The sequence below is a fragment of the Scyliorhinus canicula genome, chromosome 18 (assembly GCF_902713615.1).
Source record: "Scyliorhinus canicula chromosome 18, sScyCan1.1, whole genome shotgun sequence".
Taxonomy (NCBI): domain Eukaryota; kingdom Metazoa; phylum Chordata; class Chondrichthyes; order Carcharhiniformes; family Scyliorhinidae; genus Scyliorhinus; species Scyliorhinus canicula.
In genome coordinates this window covers 125,129,799-125,152,505 of record NC_052163.1, presented here as the reverse complement: position 1 = coordinate 125,152,505, position 22,707 = coordinate 125,129,799, and the positions used below count along the sequence as shown (strand labels likewise).

At 46.7% G+C, this 22,707-nt stretch overlaps 2 protein-coding genes across 16 annotated transcripts in view; one reads left to right on the top strand and one right to left on the bottom strand.

The window, feature by feature from the left end:
- The window catches only part of LOC119953674 (transducin-like enhancer protein 1), a 187,872-nt gene extending 175,747 nt beyond the window's left edge, over positions 1-12,125 (top strand). For all 4 annotated transcript variants that reach the window (XM_038778186.1, XM_038778185.1, XM_038778183.1 and 1 more), the window contains exons 19-20: positions 7,118-7,194; positions 9,043-12,125. In XM_038778186.1, coding sequence (XP_038634114.1) covers positions 7,118-7,194; positions 9,043-9,150 — 185 coding nt within the window. In that variant the 3' untranslated portion in view covers positions 9,151-12,125. The remainder of the gene's footprint in view (positions 1-7,117; positions 7,195-9,042) is intronic.
- Positions 12,126-15,602: 3,477 nt separating this feature from the next.
- Positions 15,603-22,707, bottom strand: part of LOC119953663 (transducin-like enhancer protein 4) — a 214,066-nt gene continuing 206,961 nt past the window's right edge. For all 12 annotated transcript variants that reach the window (XM_038778151.1, XM_038778153.1, XM_038778152.1 and 9 more), the window contains exons 19-20: positions 19,526-19,602; positions 15,603-17,114 (exon numbers count right to left, since the gene is read on the bottom strand). In XM_038778151.1, the coding sequence (XP_038634079.1) occupies positions 17,007-17,114; positions 19,526-19,602 (185 nt within the window). In that variant the 3' untranslated portion in view covers positions 15,603-17,006. The remainder of the gene's footprint in view (positions 17,115-19,525; positions 19,603-22,707) is intronic.

Genomic DNA, 22,707 nt, shown 5'->3' with positions numbered 1-22,707 from the left:
TAATGTAAGCCTACTTGTGACAATGATAAAGGTGGCTATTATAATAGGCATCAAGTGAATTTTGGTCACCTTATTTGGAAAGATAAAATTTCTGAATGTGGAGTTCACATCTGCCAGTTGCATTAAGATTTATTCTCTTTTAAATGACACAGTCCAGTTTTATTTTGAACTTTATTGGGAAATTGCCGAACCCCCTCTAACTTTGTCTCGGTTGTGTTTGGGGGAAGAGGCCATAGGTAGGGCTGGGGTTTTTAAAACGGTGTCGTCTTTCGTCCTCCGTATTTTGATTCTCAGCCAGATGGGATGGAGGCACATTAGATGGAGGCAGATGGGATGGAGGCACATTAGATGGAGGCAGATGGGATGGAGGCAGTGATGCTGGTAAAGTGGGTAGGTACCAACCATGAATTTCTGTCTCACAGCAAAGCAGTTTTCCAGGCGATGCAGCTTCGGATTGAAGCATGACTCACTGCCGAATCATTCTTGTATTGCCAAATTCACAAAACAACAGTCTGTATCTGTATAATGTTTTCTTTAACATGGTGACACGTCACAAGGAACGTCACAAGAGTGTAATCAAAATTTGTCATCGCACCATTTAAGGAAATACCGGGACAGATGAGCGACAGCTTGGCCATAAATAGGTTTTAAGGGATGTTGTAAAGGAGGAGAGAGAGATTTAAGGAGAGAATATCAAAATTTGGGGCCTAACCAGCTGAAGATATGGTAAACACTGGTACGTGATTAAAAAATCAGCGGAAGCTGAAGAGGCCAGAATTGGAGGCGCACAAAGGTATTGGAAAATGTGTTTGAAAGATTTCTGTGTGGGCGCGCCAAATTGTATCTTCTGCCCAAGAATAGCATCTCTTATTTCTACACTTGTTTTTACTGGAGACCAAACATTTAAAGTTGCTTCAAAGATCCAAGGATAGAAATAGATGCCGTGTCGCAAGAAAAGGAGGAAGGCGCCATCAAAACCTTAGCTGGAGACTGATGTTTCCAAATCGGTCTTAAAGGAGACGGATAGAACTGGGGTTTAATGAGAAAATTCCTGGGATGAGCGTGCCTAGGGCACTGGGAGGGTTACGGTCGATGTTGGGTGAAGGGGAAGGTGTGAAGGAGAGGGAAACTGAAAATGAGGATGAGTCCCCATTGGCTGAAGAAGATCCGGTTAAGCGACTGAGCACTAACTCCTGTCAGCCAGAAGACAATATTTCTGGCTAACTGGTTGCCATGTATGTTTTCATCCATGTCGGGAAACACCGCTACCACCGCTTGTGGTGTCGAAGGACCTTTGAAAGCAGAAGTGTTGCTTGATGTTGGCAGCAACTAGATAAATCTTGCCAAAGATTATGAACGAAACTAAAAGGAAATGTTGCACTGTTACCATTGACGATACTCTTTCATATCATGGGGGGAGGAAAGCTGCAAATTACCTCCCATCAGGTTCATTAGGAATCGAGGGTGAAACTGTATGGGTCCCTTTGCCTCGGGAGCAAATTCCGTTACGGCTGCTAACTCTCCTGTGAGAGGGCCATTGCTGAATTTGCACTGGCGAAATCTCAGTTTGTGATCTTCCCTGTCATCTGCTGCCGACATAATCAGGTTCGCGCGCAGTGATTTGAATTGATTTTAATGTTCAGAAGCGGCTTAACGCTGTTGTTTCTGGGGTCGTTGGATGTCAGTTTCCCCCTCGCCCCTTGCTGGGGACAATTTCAAAAATTGAAACCTGTTGTGACAACCATGCCAGGAGCTCCAAGGTGAGTATAGTTCCAGGGAGGCGGTGGTGGTTGTCATAATACATCCATGTATATGATGGAGTGCAGACAGGCAGTGATTGACACACAGGATGACCAGTGAGCACACAGAACACAGCAGCCAATCACCAGACAGGACACGACCACTATAAAGCCAGAGGGCACCAGTTTCCCCGCTCTCTGGGGATCCAGCCTCTGAGACAGTCAGAGCTCGTGAGCAGCAGCCAGTGCATACACCATGTGGTAGTCAGTAAGTCTGGTCAGGTTAGCCTCAGGTCTCCAGTCAAATCAGCATAGTGTCAACCCACAGTTAAGCATGTAATATAGTTAGATGTTAAATAAAATCGTGTTGCATCTCATCAAGTGTTGTAAGTCTGTCTCTCTCTACACTGCATCAAACGCAGCCCACATAGACTCAGCTTACCCAACACATCATGGTACCAGTGAGTCATGCTCGACATAATCTGCCTTGACCAGCGATCAGCCATCCGGTAACATGGAGAGCGTCCGCCCTCCTCCGCAGCTCCGCATCGCCGGCAACATCGATATAAACTGGAAGATTTTCAAGCAGAAGTTCCAGCTGTATCTTGAAGCCACCGACCTCGAGGCTGCATCGGATGCCAGGAAGATCGCACTCTTCCTTTCTACAGCCGGGGACCACGCTATCCACATCTACAACTCCCTCACATTTGCTGAAGGCGAAGACAAGACAAAGTTTAAAACAGTCCTGCTGAAGTTCGACAGCCACTGCGACATTGAGGTGAACGAGAGATTTGAACAGTACGTGTTCCAGCAGAGGCTTCAGGGTAAGGATGAACCTTTTCAGTCCTTTTTAACCGATCTCTGCATCCTCGCGCAGTCCTGCAACTATGATTCGACTACTGATTCCATGATCCGGGATCAGATTGTTTTCGGGGCCCACTCCGATTCCCTTCGCCAGCAGCTCCTGAAAGTTAAGCAACTCACCCTTACCATCGCTACCGAAACCTGCGTTCTCCACAAGCACGCTAACAACCGGTACTCTCACAACAGGGCGGCAGAAACGGCACGGCTAAACCCCCACGAGGCAGAAAGGGTGCAGCCCATCAAACAAGTGCAGTGCCTGAGTCTGGATGAGAGTGGCCATTTTGCGTGCTTTTCCCGGGCTCCAGCGCATGCGCACCACGACCGAGGGGACGGCGAGACCTACGACCAGCCTGCGCAGGTGTGCACGTCGTTCGACCGCACTGCGCATGCGCGTTGGCACACGGAACGTGCTGACGTCGGCGTCATGACGTTTTCGAATTGTGGCTCCGCCCATTTAAAGCGGCAATGTCCAGCAAAATCACGATGCTGTCTCCAGTGTGGCAAGCTTGGCCACTACGCAGCCCTTTGCAGATCTGCTCCACTGCCCAGCATCCAGCGATCCCAGCCACAGCGCAGGAGCGTCCGTTCGGTACAGCAGGCCGTGACAGACTCCGACCCCGACAGTTTACCAGATCCCGACGCTGAGTGCCTCAAATCCCCATTCCGGGTGGGCATCATCACTAAGCATACGCTGCCTTTCTCAACGAAGGTGAAACAACTCCCAATAATGAGCATTGATCCAGACGATGAGTGGTGTACCACCCTTACGGTTAACAAGGCTCGCATACGCTTCAAGCTGGACACCGACGCTTCAGCAAACCTCATTTCAAAATCTGACCTCGACACCATCCGCGTCAGACCAAGCATTCTTCCACCGGCCTGCCAGCTCCTCGACTACAATGGCAATGCCATTGCTGCCAGTGGCTCATGCCAGCTTGTGGTGTCCAATAGGTCATTAAAAGCAACGCTGCAATTTGAAATTGTAGGAACTGCTTGGTGCTCGGGCCTGCAAACTCCTGAACCTTGTGCAGTGGGTCCACACCATGGCATCCGCACAGGCAACAGCCTCACCAGATGATAACTTCCAGGCTCAACTCGATGACATCATAGCGCAATACCATAGCGTGTTCGAAGGTATGGGCACACTCCCATACTGATACAAAATCCTACAGAAGCCAAACGCCACCCCCTGTGGTTCACGCACCGCGTCAGGTGCCGGCACCCCTCGAGGACCGCCTCAAGCAGCAGCTGCAAGACCTCCAGGACCAGGGCTTCATTTCTAAGGTCATGGAACCCACGGACTGGGTTAGCTCCATGGTTTGCGTCAAGAAGCCGTCAGGGGAGCTTCGAATCTGTATCGACCCCAAAGATTTAAACCGCAACATCATGAGGGAACATTACCCAATACCTAAACGAGAAGAGCTAACCAGCGAGATGGCTCATGCCAAATTCTTCACGAAGCTGGGCGCCTCCAAGGGGTTTTGGCAAATACAGCTGGACGCGTCCAGTCGAAAGCTGTGCACATTCAATACCCCGTTCAGTCGCTACTGTTACAACCGAATGCCCTTTGGCATCATCTCCGCCTCAGAGGTGTTCCACTGCATAATGGAACAAATGATGGAGGGCATCGAGGGGGTGCGAGTGTACGTCGACGATGTCATAATCTGCTCCATAACTCCTCAAGAACACATCAATCGCCTCAAGCGGGTGTTTCACAGGATCCACGAGCATGGCCTCCGACTCAACAGGGCCAAATGCTCATTCAGTCAACCAGAATTCATCGCCCGCCACAGAGAATACATTTATAGACTGAATGTTGCATTACCTTGTTATCTCATCGTTTTGACATCTGTACATATCGTTTTTCTCATGTGTTATCTGCCCTCTATCTGCACTAGACACCTTCCCATGTATATAAGTTACCATATTCTGGAAACAGTCAAGTTCCCGTACACACACCCATTATTTATTGACCTGAACACATTTTTTTTTTAAAAGGAGGGGGGGGGGGGGGGGGGGGGGGAGATGTCATCATATACATCCATGTATATGATGGAGTGCAGACAGGCAATGATTGACACACTGGATGACCAGTGAGCACACAGAACACAGCAGCCAATCACCAGACAGGACACGACCACTATAAAGCCAGAGGGCACCAGTTTCCCACCCTCTCGGGATGCAGCCTCTGAGACAGTCAGAGCTCGTGAGCAGCAGCCAGTGCGAACACCATGTGGTAGTCAGTTAGTCTGGTCAGGCTAGCCTCAGGTCTCCAGTCAAGTCAGCATAGTGTCAACCCACAGTTAAGCATGTAATATAATTAGATGTTCAATAAAATCATGTTGCATCTCATCAAGTGTTGGAAGCCTGTCTCTCTCTACACTGCATCAAACGCAGTCCACATAGACCCAGCTTACCCAACACATCAGGCCATAGCTGAATTGCACTGGTGAGATCTCAGTTTGTGATCTTCCCTGTCATCTGCTGCCGACATAATCAGGTTTGCGCGCAGTGATTTGAATTCATTTTAATGTTCAGAAGCGGCTTAAAGCTGTTGCTCCTGGGGTCGTTGGATGTCATTTTCTCCCCCACCTCTTGCTGGGGACAAATTCAAAAATTGAACCTGTTGTGACAACCATGCCAGGAGCTCCAAGGTGAGTATAGTCCCAGGGAGGTGGTGGGGGGGGGGGGGGGGGGGGGGGGAGAGTCCTTGAGCTCCACCTTGAAATCAGGGTGTCCTTGAAAGATTTTGCCCCGTTCTCTCTAGTTGGCTCTGGGGGCCCCGCCCCACCAGAATGACGGCACAAAGACCTTTTAGACCAAACTTGTCCAAGTATCGGATGATCTGGGTTGAAAGCCTGGCTCTGTTTCTGGGACGGGTGAAACACCGGTTTTCAGTCAGAACCTGACACTTTGTCTTTTTTTTTTTTTACAAACTCCACCCTGCGTACAAATCCTTGATTTACTCCGATCTGCAATATTAACTACAGTGCGCAGTTTTACAGTCGCTGAATCTACAATGAGTCGGGCATTGTTGAATGAGATCTTGTTGAGCGAGCGAAGAACTGCTGGCAGTTGACTGGTCCAGGAGTGAGATTGAGGGAATTGATTAGGATGGGGCGTTCTGGGGCAGCACGGAGGCGCAGTGGGGTAGCCCTGTTGCCTCACGGCGCCGAGGTCCCAGGTTCGATCCCGGCTCTGGGTCACTGTCCATGTGGAGTTTGCACATTCTCTCCGTGTCTGCGTGGGTTTCACCCCCACAACCCAAAGATGCGTAGGGTAGGTGGATTGGCCACGCTAAATTCCCCTTAATTGGAAAAAATGAATTGGGTACTCTAAATTTTAAAAAAAAGGATGGGGCCTTCTCTCATTCGGCTCAATCTCGCAGTGGCTGGAGAGTGAAGTTGGCCCTCATGGACCAAAGAGTCCTGGATGATGACAATCCAACATTGTGTTCAAGGACAGAGACTTGAGTGAGTCTCAAGCATGTGGAAGCATTCTTGAAACTTGACCTTTGGGCGGTGGGGAAGTGATTTTGGCCCTCTGCTTATTGAGGTAGATCTAGTTGATAGCAAAAGTAGTTTAGTAATCTCTGGATTCCATATGTATCGCAACAGGAGATGATGATGATGTGAGCATAACATTAAGTGACTAACTATAATGAGGTCAGTTTCCAATGTGACATGACATCCCCAGAGCCTTGAATAATCTTCAAGGTCCCTTTCTTTTAAAACGATCAGCCCACGTGCCATGCAGTTCTCGTTGTAGATCAGTACTGCATTCTGAACAATTGCTTGATTCAGCTTTTATTTGTATAACTGCACTAGAGATCCTTGATCAGATTGGTGCCATTGGTTTGACTGGAGATACTTTTACATGTTCAGCTGGTGTTTGTGTTGTCCGGGTTTTTTTTCATCTTCCAGTAGAAAGAAGGCGAATAAGTTGCATTGAGGTTTGCTCAAATTACTTTGGTGCCATTTGCCTAGCCTGAGAGTAAATTGCATTGTTATCTCTCAGTTGGCTTAACAATGGAGCCAAGAAGCACTGAACATAACCAATAAAGGGAGTTGGGAGAAGAGATAAAAGGATTATTACCATGAGGACCTTTTCAAAATAATCGGTTTAACATCAGTTAAATATGTTTTTCCATCAAGCAAGTTAAATATAAACTGAGGTCTGCGCTGATTCCTTGAGATAAAACGCAAGGGAGGTAAATAAACTTGCAGTGTTGTAATGACCCAGATTTAAAGACCGTTTCTGCTAATGTCCAATTCCTTCACGCTGTTGTCTTGGTAACTCCTCTTGGCCAATCCCACCCCCCTGCGTTAATGTGATTGTTTTTTAATAGAGATGAGCACGAGCCAGGAGAGGACACGTGGAGTTGCTGACGTGGAGTTTGCTCTATCTGTGATTCACAAGGGGCTTCTAACTTTGAGGGAAACATGTGCAGGCAGGGACCACCTGTATTCAAAACTAAACCGTTTGTGTTCTGACTCTCTGTGTCTCCATTTCAGGTAAATGGTTTGTAAGCACTGGGAAAGACAACCTTCTAAATGCATGGAGAGTACCGTATGGAGCCAGTATATTCCAGGTAAGTGATGTCTGTGAGGGGGACTTTAACTGGGAATGCATCTTAAACCTGATGATTTCCGATGCTGTTTTCTCCCTGGCTAACGATGTCTGTCAATTGATTTGTAGCTCGTATGAAGCGGGTAAAATATGGGCGCAATGGTCAGGAAGATTTGGCACATATTCATAAAAGGTGCATTGTGCTGATGTTGCAGTTGAGTCAATGCAAAGTTGTGCTTGCGTGCCCTTGGTTAATATGTCATTACTGAGCTTTATCCTTACTCTCATTTATTTTGTCCTCTTTACTCGTCTGCTCCCCCCCCAACCATCCTCTGAGAACCCTTAGATCAGGAACACGCTCCTTTTTGCACTTGTAGGGTTACCCACCCTGCTTAACATATTTTGTGTAAGGTAACATTGCTGGTTCTTTTCAGTCCTTGGAGAATAATTCATATTTTTAAAATACTGTCTAATGGTTGATGAAGGGAAACGTTTTCTTAAATTTTTTTAAGTGCATCTTTCAAACACACCAGTGCTGCTTGAGGCAGACTGGTATCTCGTCTGTCTCACACTTTGAAAACTAAAAGCAGTGCATTCTTCACGAATGCAAGATGTCAAGATCTGAGCCACCCATGTGTATTTTGGGCTCGCGCAGTGTGATGCATTTACCAGTGTGGGCAAACCCTCAGGCTGAATCCCCATTCTGTTCTCAGCTGGTTAGTCTCTATCAGGGTAGTGTAGGGAGGGGGAGAGGGAGGGGGTGTTGCAATCGCCTATTTGCTCCTTAGCCAAGATTGATGTTTTTGATTGTTGGAAGTGGGCCAAGGAGTATAGACCTTTCTATCGGAGAGAATAGTGGGGACGAATGGGGATAGAGAGGACCTTAACTTAATTTCCCCCTAAATTGTAGGTTACAATTAGTTTGCGTCTCATGAAAGTAAGTGGTGCATGTACTGTTTGATGGACGTGCTGGTTTGATGGCCTTGCTAGGTAGGCCTTGTATCTTATGAAGAGGGCCTGTAGCCGTACTTGGGTATTTACTCAAAGCTAGTTTATTTGCACTATACACAACATAAACAAGGTGGGTTACCAAGGGCACATCTCCTCCTTGAAAGCTACTTGTCTGCTCTCCAGAGTAGCTCAAATTTGACTGCTGATGTTACAGATGTATCAGAGTCTCCATCACTCATTAGCATATCCCATTATTAACCCATTACATTATATAAACCTCCCCAAGTGGCATGAAACAGTGCACACAGACCCCAGATTTGGTCCATGGTTGCCGCTGAGTTTATAAAGATTTAGGTGCAAAAAGGTGGCCATTCGACCTGCTGTCCCTGTGCTGGCACTTCTTGAGAAAACAGTTGCTTGAATACAGCTGATCTCTGCCAGAGGAACAGCAGTGCTGGTGCAATGTGTCTGGCTGGCCTTCGACTAGGAAGGGTAGGAATCAGCCCTCCAATCCTGATTCATACTCAGTGGACCATGGAAAAACCACAGAGGTATGTAGCAGATTTGGAGGTTAATCTGTCCCTGTGTGGAATAGCCCAACCATACTCACTGCCCTGGCTCTGGCCTGGAATAAATGAGTTTCATTGAGGCACAGCCACGGCTGCCTATTGCCCATGGAACCGTATCCTAGACGAGAGTTATTGCCTTCATACAAGGAGAATTCGGTTGGTTAAGACAACAGTGTCATTCAGTTACAATCAAAGGTTAAATATCGTACTGCTTCATGTTCCTCTGAATCGTCTGTTTGTTTATTCACTCCTTAAGTGACTTGGGATATTTTATGACATTAGAGGTGCTTGACAAATAAAAATAGTTGATATTGCTGGTGGTGACTTTTTTTTTTCCCCTCCCCTTTCAGTCCAAAGAATCCTCGTCTGTGCTATGCTGTGACATCTCCGTTGATGACCAATATGTTGTTACCGGCTCAGGGGACAAGAAGGCCACGGTGTATGAAGTAATTTACTGAGGATTCCGTTCTGTATCGGAGGAGATGGGATGGCGGAGGTGGGAGCCTTTAACCTTACGAAGAGACCCTAAACCTGGATCGGTGAATGGATTACCCAAGGATCACGTTTAATGGAGTCTTTTGCCCTTGCTGGAAGACTATCTGATGTGGCCTTGACTTGGGTGTTGAAATTTAACTTTTGACTTGCTTTAACAAAAGAAGATAACGTGAGTTGACCAAAATGACGGATGCTCACCTGTGAGAGGAAGGCTTTCTCTACTCAGCCCAGCTAACTCCAGATCTGATGTTAATGTTTAGGGTAACATTAATTGTACATTTTTTGTTTCTTTGTTCATTTTTGTTATCTGTAACTTCAAAAAAAAAAAAAAAATCCATTGTTGGGTTTGGTCATTTGGTGGAGTTGAATATAAAGCTGCTTGATTTTTAAGTCAGTGGTAACTCCCCACGAGCCCCTCTGATCTGAGAAGGTCTTTACAGCAGCAGAACTTTTGTGTCCTAATATTTTCAGTGAGTTAGGCTTCAAAACATATTTATAAAACCGCATCTCTTTCTGGTGAAGAGTGAAACACAAAACCTTGGTTCGCTCTCCTCTCTCCTAACCACTCCACCCCCTCCCCCATCCCACTAATATAAACTAGCGTTTTTAAGCCTTTCATAGACCGATGTTCAAATGTGACTGTAGGAGTTGCCTGTTTTGAAAACTTGGCTCCAGGTTTACAGTTGGAGGCTTTCAATTGATTTGATGCCTTGCCTACCAACTGGCACAGCTAATTCTCTGCTGCGCCAGAGATCAGAGTTAACATCATTGTGCAAAAACAGATTGCCACACTGTGAACATCGACTTATGGAGCAATCCGTCTTTTGGTTAAGCTGTCGGTAAATCTCCGGGGAGGCGAGAGGAGAGCGCTGGGATCACACTGACTGCAGTAGGGCCATCAATGTGATGTAATGAAATAGACCGTTTATAGAAATCAAAAATCTGAACCATCAATGTATTCCATTCACTGAAAAATAGCTTGTGTTATCGATGTCCCATGTGGGTGCAACTGTTGTCTAGCAGCTGGGGAGCTGGTGAACACACTGTAGATATCTATACTCGCACAGCAAAACTGAAAGGAACCCACATCAGTTGAGCTGAAGGATCACAAGCCATTTAGAATCCACCCATGTCCAGTTGGATTTAGACACTGAACATTTATTCCATCTATATTTTCTGAAACTAGGGAACAGTCATTGAGTAAGATTGTTGATATAATGGAAGACGGTATGATGCCATTTCCCTTCAGCGTAAGTGGGCAATAATTGCAATGAGGTAGCCTGTCTATTGTTGGCCGTGTCTTGTCCTGTTAGCATCCAAGCAGTAGGATGACGCTTTTTCATTCTCTAATCTGCACAGTAGTGGAATGGTTCCAATTCAGGCATTGGATTTGAGAGCCACGGGTGTGTTATTTACCATTTAATCTGCTTTGTCTCCTCTTCCTTTCTTAGCCACCCACAACATTAAAAAGCAACGATGATATTTTTTCCGTTTCCTGCCTCAGTCCCCCTGCAACTCATCATTCTTCAAAATGCTGATTCCTTGCAGATGTTCCGTTCCACATTAATTGATTTGTCATTTTTCCCAGTCTTTTGTGTGTGTGTGTGCCTGACCAGTGGGTCCCTTAAGACTACCTGATCTGGGAGGATTCTACCTCTGCGAGATCCTGTCTTTGCCTGACATCTGACTGAGCCTAGAACCAGGGTCTAATTCTCTCACCGTATTCCTCTCCAAACCCACAGCCTCATCAAAATTAGCCCTGAGGCCAATTGTAGTGCTATGGCTAACTCTGAAATCAGCTAATTCAGTGCAGTGATCAGGTCAGTGATCGAACTGTGTCCTTCTTGGCCAGCATCGATTGCTTGTAGTCCGGAAGTGCACTTATCAACCCCGTCATTGTTGACGTTTGAAGATGGATGGCACGGGATCTTACTAATGGAATGTGGCAACGTGTTCCCCAGGAGATTTCTCATGAGGGTTGAAAGGGGCTATCGATTGTCCTATTGACGTTCACCAAACCCGATTATGCAAAGTTTCCAAAAGCTCTTTGCATTTCCCAGATGGACCAAAGTAAAGAGCTTTGGGGTTGGTGACAGCTTTTAAACACCTAGAAACATGCATCTTCGCCTCGGAACTTTGCCCCTTTGGGGAAAATAGTCAAGAGTGCAGCTATTCCCTGAGAAGTGATGAATTTGGCAATGTTGTATGTCTTCAGGATGTGTCATTGGAAAGTTTGGGGAAAGACTGTTGAATAGCGCGTTTAGCAGAGTATAAACCAAATAAGCTGTCCTATGTCACATTTGCATATTTTATTCAAGCCCTTTTCCATTCATTATATCTGTTTATAAAACAGTTATTCCATTTTTTTTGTCCTCTTGCTTTCCCATTCTCTTTCGCCTTCCCATTTTGGCCTGTTCTGAAGCTGAATATGGATGCTTCTGGTTCCAGTACTCGGAATGGCGTGGACACGAATGGGAGCATCAAAGTTACTGTGAAATCCACTTTCTTCAGTAAAAACATCCAGCAAAGCGTCTGCTGTGGTCAATACCAGCTGTGGCCAGTTCAGCTCCACGGGCAGCTGGCCAGTACCTTAGTTGAGTCAGTTCCTCTCTTGATATTATGGGATGTCTGCAGTGCCAGAAGGTTGTACACATTTTTGTTTTTGCCTCCGCAGTTAAAATTAATGACTGACTGTATACATTTAAACGTGCCCTAATTACCACTTGTATATTCTCTTTGGTAACTGCACCTCAAGCCTTTCTTATGGAGGAAAGAAATTGCTAAATTCTTCTGTGATACAAATGTTTTTTTTTCCGTTGCCCAATCTGGTGATTTGTAATGTCCCAAAACCCTTCCATCTTTCATGCTTTTGCATCCCAATTTGGGATGAATTTGTAGTTTATTCATTTAAATTCCCAATAAACTATTTTGTATGTGATTTCTGTATTTTTATTACCTCTTTAATTAGACGACTTGTTAACTTTATCAATTGTCATGAGTGACACAAAGATGGACTATTTCAGCTCTCTGCTCAAAGGTTGGTGGCCGTATCACTGACGATTGGTTCTGTTCATACGCTTACCCAATATTTCTTTGCTTGTATTGCAGTTTGATTCCTTGGTTACGTTTTTCTCTGCACCTGAAGGTTATAGGTAAAGTTGCATCGCAGGACTTGAGGATATAATGAATGGGATTTAACCCCATTCAGGCACTTCTGGGTTGCTGGGATGTTTATGATGAGAGTCTCGCCCTCCCAACGCTGCTAGCTAATCCGAGGCTGCTGCCTCAGGTCCCAGCAGTGCCACCGGAGCTGTGGCCACTGCAGGTACTGCAGGTGGACCAGGCGTTGGAACATTGAGGGAGGCCTTCAAACATGGTTAAATTGGGGGAGGGGGGGCGGGGGGGGGGGGGGGGGGGGGGGGGGGGTGGCATCGCTGGCTGGCTCCCCTTTTGGGGGAACAGGAGAGACAGTCCCGAAAGACATGCTGTAAGGTCATTTGAACATTGAATTCTCCCTCAGTGTACCCGAACAGGCGCCGGAGTGTGGTGACTAGGGGATTTATTGTCACATGTATGGAGGAAATGAAAAGTATTGTCCTGCGCACAGTCCAGACAATGTTCCATAACATGAAAAACATAGGACATTACGTGAATACACAATGTAAATAGACATAGACACCGGGTGAAGCGCTACAACAGTAGAGAAGATGTGTAGAGAGATCAGGTCAGTCCATAAGAGGGCCATTCCGGAGTCTGGTAACAGTGGGGAGGAAGCTGTTTTTAAATCTGTTAGTTCGTGTTCTCAGACTTTTGTATCTTTTGCTGATGTAAGAGGTTGGAAGAGAGAATAGCCCGGCTGGGAGGGGTCTTTGATTATGTTGCCCGCTTTCCCAAGGCAGCGGGAGGTGTAGACCGAGCAGAGTCTATGGATGGGAGGCGGGTTCGCATGATGGACTGGGCAGTGTTCACAACTCTCAGTAGTTTCTTATGGCCTTGGGCCGAGCAGTTGCCATACCAGGCTGTGATGCAGCCAGATAGGATGCTATCTATGGTGCATCTGTAAAAATTGGTAAGAGTCAATGTGGGCATGCCAAATTTCCTGAGGAATTATAGGCGCTGTCGTGTGCTTTCTTGGTGGTAGCGTCGGCATGTGTGGACCAGGACAGATTGGTGGTGTATACACACAGGAATTTGAAGCTGTCAACCATCACCTCCCTTGGCACCAGGGGTGTGTACTATACTTCGCTTACTGAAGTGAATGACCAGCTCTATAGTTTTGCTGATGCTAAGGGAAAGATTATTGTCGTTATACCACTCCACTAGGTTCTCTACCAGGTTCAACATGCTTGTAAAGTGAATTGAACATTTTGAATTCTCCCTCAGTGTACCCGAACAGGTGCTGGAATGTGGCGACTAGGAGATTTTCACAGGAACTTCATTGCAGTGTTAATGTAAGCCTACTTGTGACACTAATAAAATTATTATTATTATGAGCCGAGGATCCAGTTGCAGAGGGAGGAGCAAAGTCCTAAGTTTTGATATGAGCTTGGCTGGGATAATGGTGTTGAAGGTGGAGCTGTAGTCAATGAGTAGGAGTCTGACATGTTGTCGATATGCTCCAGGATTGAGTGAAAGGCCAGGGAGATGGTGTCTAGTGTGGACCAGTTGTGGCGGTATGCGGTGCAGTGGATCAAGGCAGTCTGGGAGTATGGGGTGGTATCTCATGACCAACCTCGTGAAGAACTTCATAATGATGGATGTCAAGGCCACCAGACGGTAGTCATTGAGGCATGTTGCCCGTTTCTTCTTTGGCACTGGTGCGATGGTCTTCTTAAAACAGGTGGGAACCTCGGAATGGAGTAGGGAGAAAGATGTCTGTGAACACACCTGCCAGTTGGTCCACGCAGGATCTGAGTGCACGACCAGGGACTCCGTTAGGATCCATTGATTTCCATGGGTTTATTTTCAAGAAGACCGATCCGATTTCTGAGGTAGGTATGGATGATGTCCAAGGCAGTTGGCAACAGTGTATTGGCTTACTGCTCGAAACGAGCATAGAATGCATTGGGTTCATCGGGAAGATTTGTGAGAGTGAAGTCATGTGGATAGTGAGCCATGATCTCATTGAACTGTAGAGTTGGCTCAAGGGGCTTTTTGGTCAACTGCTCCCCTTTCTTGTATTTGCTTTTTGAGTGCCCAATTATTTATTTATTTTTTCTAATTGAGGGGCAATTTAGGGTGGCCAATCCACCTAACCTGCACATCTTTTGGGTTGTGCGGTGAAACCTACGCAGACATGGGGAGAATGTGCAAACTCCACGCGGACAGTGACCCGCGGCCGGGATTTGAACCCGGGTCCTTAGCGCTACAGTCCCAGTGCTAACCACTGGCCCACCGTACTGCCCCTTCTTTCTTGTATTTATATTTGTTTGAGCTACTTGCCCTGTTCTGTAGACATTGACTGTGAAATGCTGTGGGATGTGTGAATGTGAGCCACATTTAAATAACCTTTGGTGCATTTTAGTCGGGGCTACAGGCAGTAGTTGTGTTTAGTATTGTGCACATTCCTTTCAAATGTGACTTGCCTTCAGTGTGCATGCTGACCAGAGGGATATTCCACTGGGGTAAGCGTTTAAACCGTACGGCCTTTCCGTTTGCTTTGCTGTTCAATAAGAGAGTGGCTAATCTGCCTCAGCTACACTGATCCCATACCAGCCACAAAGTCCTCCTGGCAGCATGGTGGCACAGTGGTTAGCACTGCTGCCTCACGACGCTGAGGACCCGGGTTCAATCCCGGCTCTGGGTCACTGTCCGTGTGGAGTTTGCACATTCTCCCCGTGTCTGCGTGGGTTTCGCCCCCACAACCCAAAGATGTGCAGGGTAGGTGGATTGGCTATGCTAAGTTGCTCCTTAATTGGACAGGAAAAATAATTGGGTACTCTAAATTTATTTTAAGAAGTACCCAAAACTCTATCGATGTCTGACTTCAATATTCTCAATTTCTGAGTATCCCCAACTTTGGGATAGAGAGTTCCAGCGGTAGTTTGCCGTTTAAGATGAATAAAAGTGTACTGGTGCTGTTAAAGGTGTTAAGTGGGAGTTTTCCACTGTCCATCACTTCCTGAAAGTGCGCAGTGACTTCCTTATTCCCACTCCCCCGGCCCCTGTTGCGACGCAGAGACGCAGTTCTGCAAACTGATACCTAATTATTTAGATGGGTTTTTGGGGATAGATTCCCATTTAGAGACTCCCATTGTAATATCCGCATCACTGGGCCATCCACACCGGTGTTGCTATTAAGTCAATTTATTTGAATTTGCTTTAACTATAATAAATATTGACTGTTTTACTTTTAAATCTAGTTATGTTTTCAGCTTTGCGATAACGGAACACTCAACAGACTGGTACAATGATGGGCAGAGCGGTGCATGTTTAATGGATTTTTTTTTTGTTTTGTTTTTACTTTACAGCAGTGATCTACAGTCACTCAACTTACATCGACCTGTACAAAAGAGAAGCTTGTTCTTGAAACGCACGTTCATGTGCAAAGATTCTTTTTTTTTTAAGCTGCAATATATTAGATAGTACATCACACGCTCAGTCCCCTCTCTGTTCACCGTCGCTTAACCTACTTCTTTCAAGTCACACACTAAGGACACTGCATCACTCTGTTCCTCCCCTGGCTCTACACTGGTGCATACTCACTCACTTGTGTGTTCCACAGGGTACTTCCACTGGAATGATGCATTGAACCCAATTCTTTGGAACAGCACTTTTAGCGCAAAGCGTGCTATTACAGACAGACCTTCTCCAGGAAATAACTTACTGACATTTAAAGAATTCAAATTCTAATCAAATTGAGAAGATTATAATAGGCAGGGGGTGGGTGCAATTCTGACCGCCTTCAAAAAATAAAAATTAAGTAGGGGCATGTAGTAATGGGCGACGTGCGAATCTGCCTCCAATGGACTTCAAAGGCTTTCGCCGACTCTTGGTTGCTTGGGTGTTTACGGTTATCATGACCAGTGACCGAAGAGGGAATAGTACCTCGTCATCAAAGCCATCCTCCTGTTAGCTGAGGTTTCGAAATACACATTAATGGCTTAAACATGGAGCGACCTTTCCGACAACACTCTGCGACGCAGGTAAGACGTGAATGGTTACTGGGTGAAAAACGAGACAAAGTGATCACAGTACGAGACAAGAGGAGTTAAATAGCAACTTTTATCCCTTTGGTTATGCCTTGTGGCGCAGTGTCCTGCACAGGTGTGTGTGTGTGTGTGTGTGTGACACTAGTTTGATGAGACAGAAAAAGAAACCAATGCTAGAATTAGAGGTGCTACTCCGACAATAACATTCAACACTTCACATAGAGACTGCCGCTTAAATCACAAAGTAGTTCTACACAGTGCATTTGTCCCCTATACAGTGGTGGATGTGGTCAATCAATATTACGTACAAGTCTTTCAGCAGGATTCCTGCTTCCTGAAGATAGACACAGTATAAAAAAGAAAGGACTTCATCCATGAATGACCATTTTGTGGCTAAACCAGCCAACACAAACCATTTTGTTTCAAAAATATGTACATTTTCACAATTACAATTCACTATGTTGTATAAACAAGACAAACGCCCCACTTTTTTTTTGCCTAAATATATCTGAAGGTTTTGCTCTATAGTATATTGCCGCCTGAAACAGTACAAATGCAGTCTGCTTTGGCAGTAGCTGTTATTGTCCTTAACTTGTCCAGAGTTAAATCCAATGTCTATTAACAGCTTGGTGTCCCTTTAGATTTCTTTGTGGCCGAGGGTTTGCTACTCAGTAAATCACTTCATAGACTGTAGCCTTCTTGTCACCCGAGCCGGTAACAATGTACTTGTCGTCCACAGAAATATCGCAGCTCAGCACCGACGATGACTCCTTTGACTTGATTAGAAGAAAAACATCAAGTATAGTGTCAGTAACTCAGTTGAGGAAAACAAACTTGTCCCTGGACATAGAAACTGGGGGCTAGATTCTCTGGTTGCCGACAGCGAAATCATATTTGGTGAATGGCTGGGGAATCACATTTCCCGACCGAATCGGGGGCGGCGGCGCTTTCGCGATGCTGCGCCACCTCCAGAGCGGCGTACTCCAGGCCGTATCAACTCCGCCCCGACCGGCCGAGATCCCGACGGCACGGGACACGTGTGGTCTCATCCGTCGGGAATTCAGGGTGGAGGCTGCCGACTCAGTCCAGCGCAGAAGGGCCGATACGTGGGTAGGGGGGACATTATTCAGGCTGGGGGCATTGTGGTCTGGGGCGTCCAAGCCGGCTGAAGGGGGGGGCGGGGGGAGTATTTTGTGGGCCGGGTCCGCGAGCGATCTCCGCCATGAAACAGCCACATGTGCGACCGCGGACCCGGCAATTCTCCGAGGCGTAGCAGCAGCTAGAGCCAGGAGCTCTACGCTGCCGTCCTGCCAGCCCCCAGCAAAACAGGGAACCATTGGCCATTTTGCCCCAGTTTCACCGTTCCCAAACCGGCGTGGGGACATAGCCCCAGAATTGGAGAATCCAGCTCCATAGTCCTAACTTTCAAGTTCACCTTACGCCAAAACCCCCCTCCTGGGAATTTAGACTTTCTGAAAGCACTGACTCCAATGTACAAAAGAGTATTCACAAGTTTTGTAAGCACTGATGGCAGGGGGAGGTGCTGGATAGTGATCATAACGAGGAACACTAGTTAATTAACTTTGTAAACCAGGGCTACTGAATCCATTTGTCATTCTCTGCAGATAGTCCGTTTGTGGCCAATGAATAGTCACAAATGGCAAAAAGTCAGTAACTTGTACTTTGTGTTGAAGGCTAAACACTGTATAAACCTTTCCTTCAATTCTCAAATGAGCAGTTTTGAAAGAGGTGACTAATAGGGTAGCAGATGCATTGGTGTTAATTTTCCCTAAATTCGTCAGATTCGGGAATGGTTCCATCAGACTGGAGAGTAGCAAATATAACCCCTTCCCTTCAAGGAGGGAGGGAGGCAGAAAACGGGGAATTCTCAGCCAGTCAGCTTGATGTCTGCCTTGAGGAAGGTGTTAGAATTGATCAATAAAGAGGTTACAGCTGGACACATAGACAAGCTCAAGGTAATTGGAAAGAGTTGGCATGGTTTTCTGAAAGGGAAATCATGTTTATCGATTTACTAGAATTCTTTGAAGGTGTAACATTTTTTTCAATCAATTTAGAGTAACCAATTAATTTTTTCCAATTAAGGGGCAATTTACCCTGGCTAATCCACCTACCTTGCACATCTTTGGGCTGTGGGGGTAAAACCCACGCAAACACGGGGAGAATGTGCAAACTCCACACGGACAGCGACCAAGAGCCGGGATCGAACCTGGGACCTCGGTGCTGTGAGGCAGCAGTGTTAACCCACTGCGCCCCCGTGCTGCCCTTGAAGGTGTAACATAAGCTATGGATAGAGGCGAGCACGTGGACATGTTGCACTTGGATTTCCAGAGAGCATTGGATAAGGTGCCACATTATAGAATGTTCAAAAAAATAAAAGCTCATGGTGTAGCGGGTGACACATTAGCCTGGATTGAAATTGACTGGCTGGCAGAACACAGAGCATGCACAAATGGGTTCTTGTCTGATTGGCTGCATGTGACCACATATCCCAGTAACTCCTCCCAACCGTTGGACACTTAAAGGGCAATTTAGCATAGCCAATCCACCTAGCCTGCACATCTTTGGACTGTGGGAGGAAACCGGAGGAATCCCACGCAGACACGGGGAGAACGTGCCCAATTCATTTATTTTCCCCAATTAAGGGGCATTTTAGCGTGGCCAATCCACCGACCCTGCACATCTTTGGGCTGTGGGGGTGAGACCCACACAAACATGGGGAGAATGTGCAAACTCCACACGGACAGTGACCCGGGTCTGGGATCAAACCAGAGTCCTTGGGGGCATGAGGCAGCAGTGCTAACCACTGCGCCACCTTAGACTTTTAAAGCACTTCCTGAAGTACAGTGTTATCATCCATGACACCGCCTGCAATTATACATTTCCTGGGCTTTATGGTCCCGGAAAAGGGCGGTTTCCTGCATGAGCAGATCTGTGGAAAAGATGGTGGAAGTGAGGGGCAAGAGAGAGTAATTGGGTTGGTAGAGATTGGGCTTGTGTTCAAGTGGAAGGACCAGTTGGAAACACTGGAAGCTCGCTCGAGTTAAATCAAGAGTTGACCACCTGGAAACTCTCGTACACAGAATTCCTGAGGGCATCCCTCAAATAAGAGTGTCAGGAAATGTGGCGTTCAATATCAATGAGTTACTCACTAACAATAAGTCGGTACCTGAAATATACTGGCTCCATACGGAGTCCTCCACGCGTTGAGTAGGTTGTCCTTCCCTGTGCTTACAAACCATTTACCTGAAAAATAAAACCAAAGTCATAACTTGCACCGCAACTTGCTTTTGAAGACTTCATTTTATAATGTGTTTCTTTCACGACTAAGAAAGTTAGTTTGACCATTGAAGTATTAACCTGTTAATGCCACATTCCCGAGACTGAGGCCGTATTCCACTTCTGCTGATCAGCCATCGCTCAGTGCAGCAGACTCTGGTCAGAAGGTTGTCAGTTCAAAATCCATCCCAGAGACTTGAGCACAAACTCTAGGCTGACATTCCCAAAGCAGTACTGAAGAAGCACCACGCTGCCGAAGGGGCAGTACTGAGGGAGCGCTCCACTGTCAGAGGGTCAGTACTGAGGGAGTGCTACACTGTCAGAGAGTCAGTACTGAGGGAGTGCTCCACTGTCAGAGAGTCAATACTGAGGGAGTGCTGCACTGTCAGAGGGTCAGTACTGAGGGAGTGCCGCACTGTCAGAGGGTCAGTACTGAGGGAGTGCGCACTGTCAGAGGGTCAGTACTGAGGGAGTGCTGCACTGTCAGAGGGTCAGTACTGGGGGAGTGCCGCACTGTCAGAGAGTCAGTACTGAGGGAGTGCTGCACTGTCAGAGGGTCAGTACTGAGGGAGTGCGCACTGTCAGAGGGTCAGTACTGAGGGAGTGCGCACTGTCAGAGGGTCAGTACTGAGGGAGTGCTGCACTGTCAGAGGGTCAGTACTGGGGGAGTGCCGCACTGTCAGAGAGTCAGTACTGAGGGAGTGCTGCACTGTCAGAGGGTCAGTACTGAGTGAGTGCTGCACTGTCAGAGGGTCAGTACTGAGGGAATGCCGCACTGTCAGAGAGTCAGTATTGAGGGAGTGCTGCACTGTCAGAGAGTCAGTACTGAGGGAGCGCTGCACTGTCAGAGGGTCAGTGCTGAGGGAGTGCTGCACTGTCAGTGGGTCAGTACTGAGGGAGTGCTGCACTGTCAGAGGGTCAGTGCTGAGGGAGTGCTGCACTGTCAGTGGGTCAGTACTGAGGGAGTGCCGCACTGTCAGAGGGTCAGTACTGAGGGAGTGCCGCATTGTCAGAGAGTCAGTACTGAGGGAGTGCTGCACTGTCAGAGGGTCAGTACTGAGGGAGTGCTGCACTGTCAGAGGGTCAGTACTGAGGGAGTGCCGCACTGTCAGAGGGTCAGTACTGAGGGAGTGCTGCACTCTGAGGTGCCATCGTTTGGAAGAAACATTTTATCTGAGGCAATATCCTCTGAGGTGGATGTAAAAGATTCCCTGGCACCATTTCAAATGAAAGCAGGGGCGTGCTCTCTAACATTCAGGCTAATCTCTATCTCTTATCTAACATCACTTTAAAACAAAAAACCCACTTGTGGGGGTGAACTGCCAGCGGGAAAAGTGAATCGCAATGCCAAGAATTCCAGCTTTCATCATCTGGAAAATTCTTTGTGACTTTCTAAGGTTGTGCAGCAATGTAAATATTTCTATGGTCACTGCCCAGAGCTTTCGACTGTTGTTACCTGCAGGGGAGGAGAGTTAGAAGAGCAGCAATTTCAAGACACTAGCTTGGCGTCCTCTGGAGACCAACGGTGAGATGGGACCAAGCTGCCTTTGTGCTTCCTCAGAAACACTCTCAGGGGCTGCATTAGGGAGGAACCGGAAGTTTGAGAAGAGTAGCAAGGGCCCTGTGTGGGAAGCACACGGGGGAACTATTTCTCCTGAAATCTGGAGCAGATACTTCATTATAATTGACTGCTAAAGTCATCTATTTGTGTGTGAGGAGGAAATAAAAAATCTCCTGAACCTGCTGAGAAACCCCTAGTGACCAGAGGAGTGAGCTTTCATATTGGCAGTGTGCCATGGTGGGAGAATTTCATTGTCTGCAAAGAGCTTAAAAGAGTCTTGCGGCTTTAAAGTGTCCATTCATGCAACATTCAGAATAAATGAATGGCTGGAGAACAGTCAGGTTTGGCAAGCACCGTAAATCAGGGCAGTGGAGTTCCAACAACTTACTGAATCAAGCAAACCTTGAGCGACTGTCACAGTTTGAACACACTAGCAGAGTCAATCGAACTGTCAGTGCGTGTGTCACAGAATGCACTACACGGGCATTCAGACCCTGTGTGTGTGCGCACACCGCCAGCCCAGGGCCTCTATTGGTTTGAACACACTGTGGTTATTGAAAGTCTTTCTGTGCATCAGAGATTGAACACAGCGTTATCGCACAAACCCGGAATTTGCCACAACCTGGAGCAGAGTGCAGTCACCTAAACCAGTGTCTCGCAAACTTTTTTGTCTGGCGAACCACTTTTACCCAAATGGCCGGCCTCACGCCACCCACAATTATGTAACGTGATGTTTTGGGTAAAAAATATTGATCTTCTCAATACTATATCCTGGTACAGCATGCACTGAAATGAAGATATTTCAGTTCTCATTCACAAATAGATGGGAATGGTTTTGTAATGTCGAATTAGAATGACGTACCAAAGTGTCACGTTTTCATCAGTAATGGGAATGAACGCAGGCTGGTTAGAAACATTGGAAATTCACTTGGGAGTTGTCACTTAAGAGGCCGGATTCCTGCCTCCCGCCTGGCACTGGGAGGAGTTACATTGAAATCGGGATGGCCCCAAACCAGGCGGTTCCCCCCCCTGAACAATATCAGGAAGAGAGAGAGGAGCAGCAAGCTACCCCGACTTCATTGACAAATCGGTGAAACAGGTTTCCACTTTGTTTGTCGACCCACAATTTTGAAGAGGGGGAAAAAAAATAATCAATAAAATGTGGGGTCTTTCACAGTAGTATCATTACTGATTTAATGTAAGCCTACTTGTGACAAAAATAAAGATTATTATGTGACTGTGTGGTCAATCGGTGTGGCTGTGCCAGTGGTGACATCGCTCAGGAAAGATTCGGTTTGCGCAGTATTTTATCATTTAGGGCCTGGGGGAAACACACATTGCAACCGTAGATATTCAGCTGTGTGTGTGGGGGCGGATCTAAACTGTGACACACGTGGGGGATCATTTTGGCAATCCCCATTTTTCGGCATCCCACGACGCACCCCGCTTTGTAAAACACTGCCCTAAACAAAGAGTGTAGCAGGATGTACAACGTCACAGGACATTTTCAC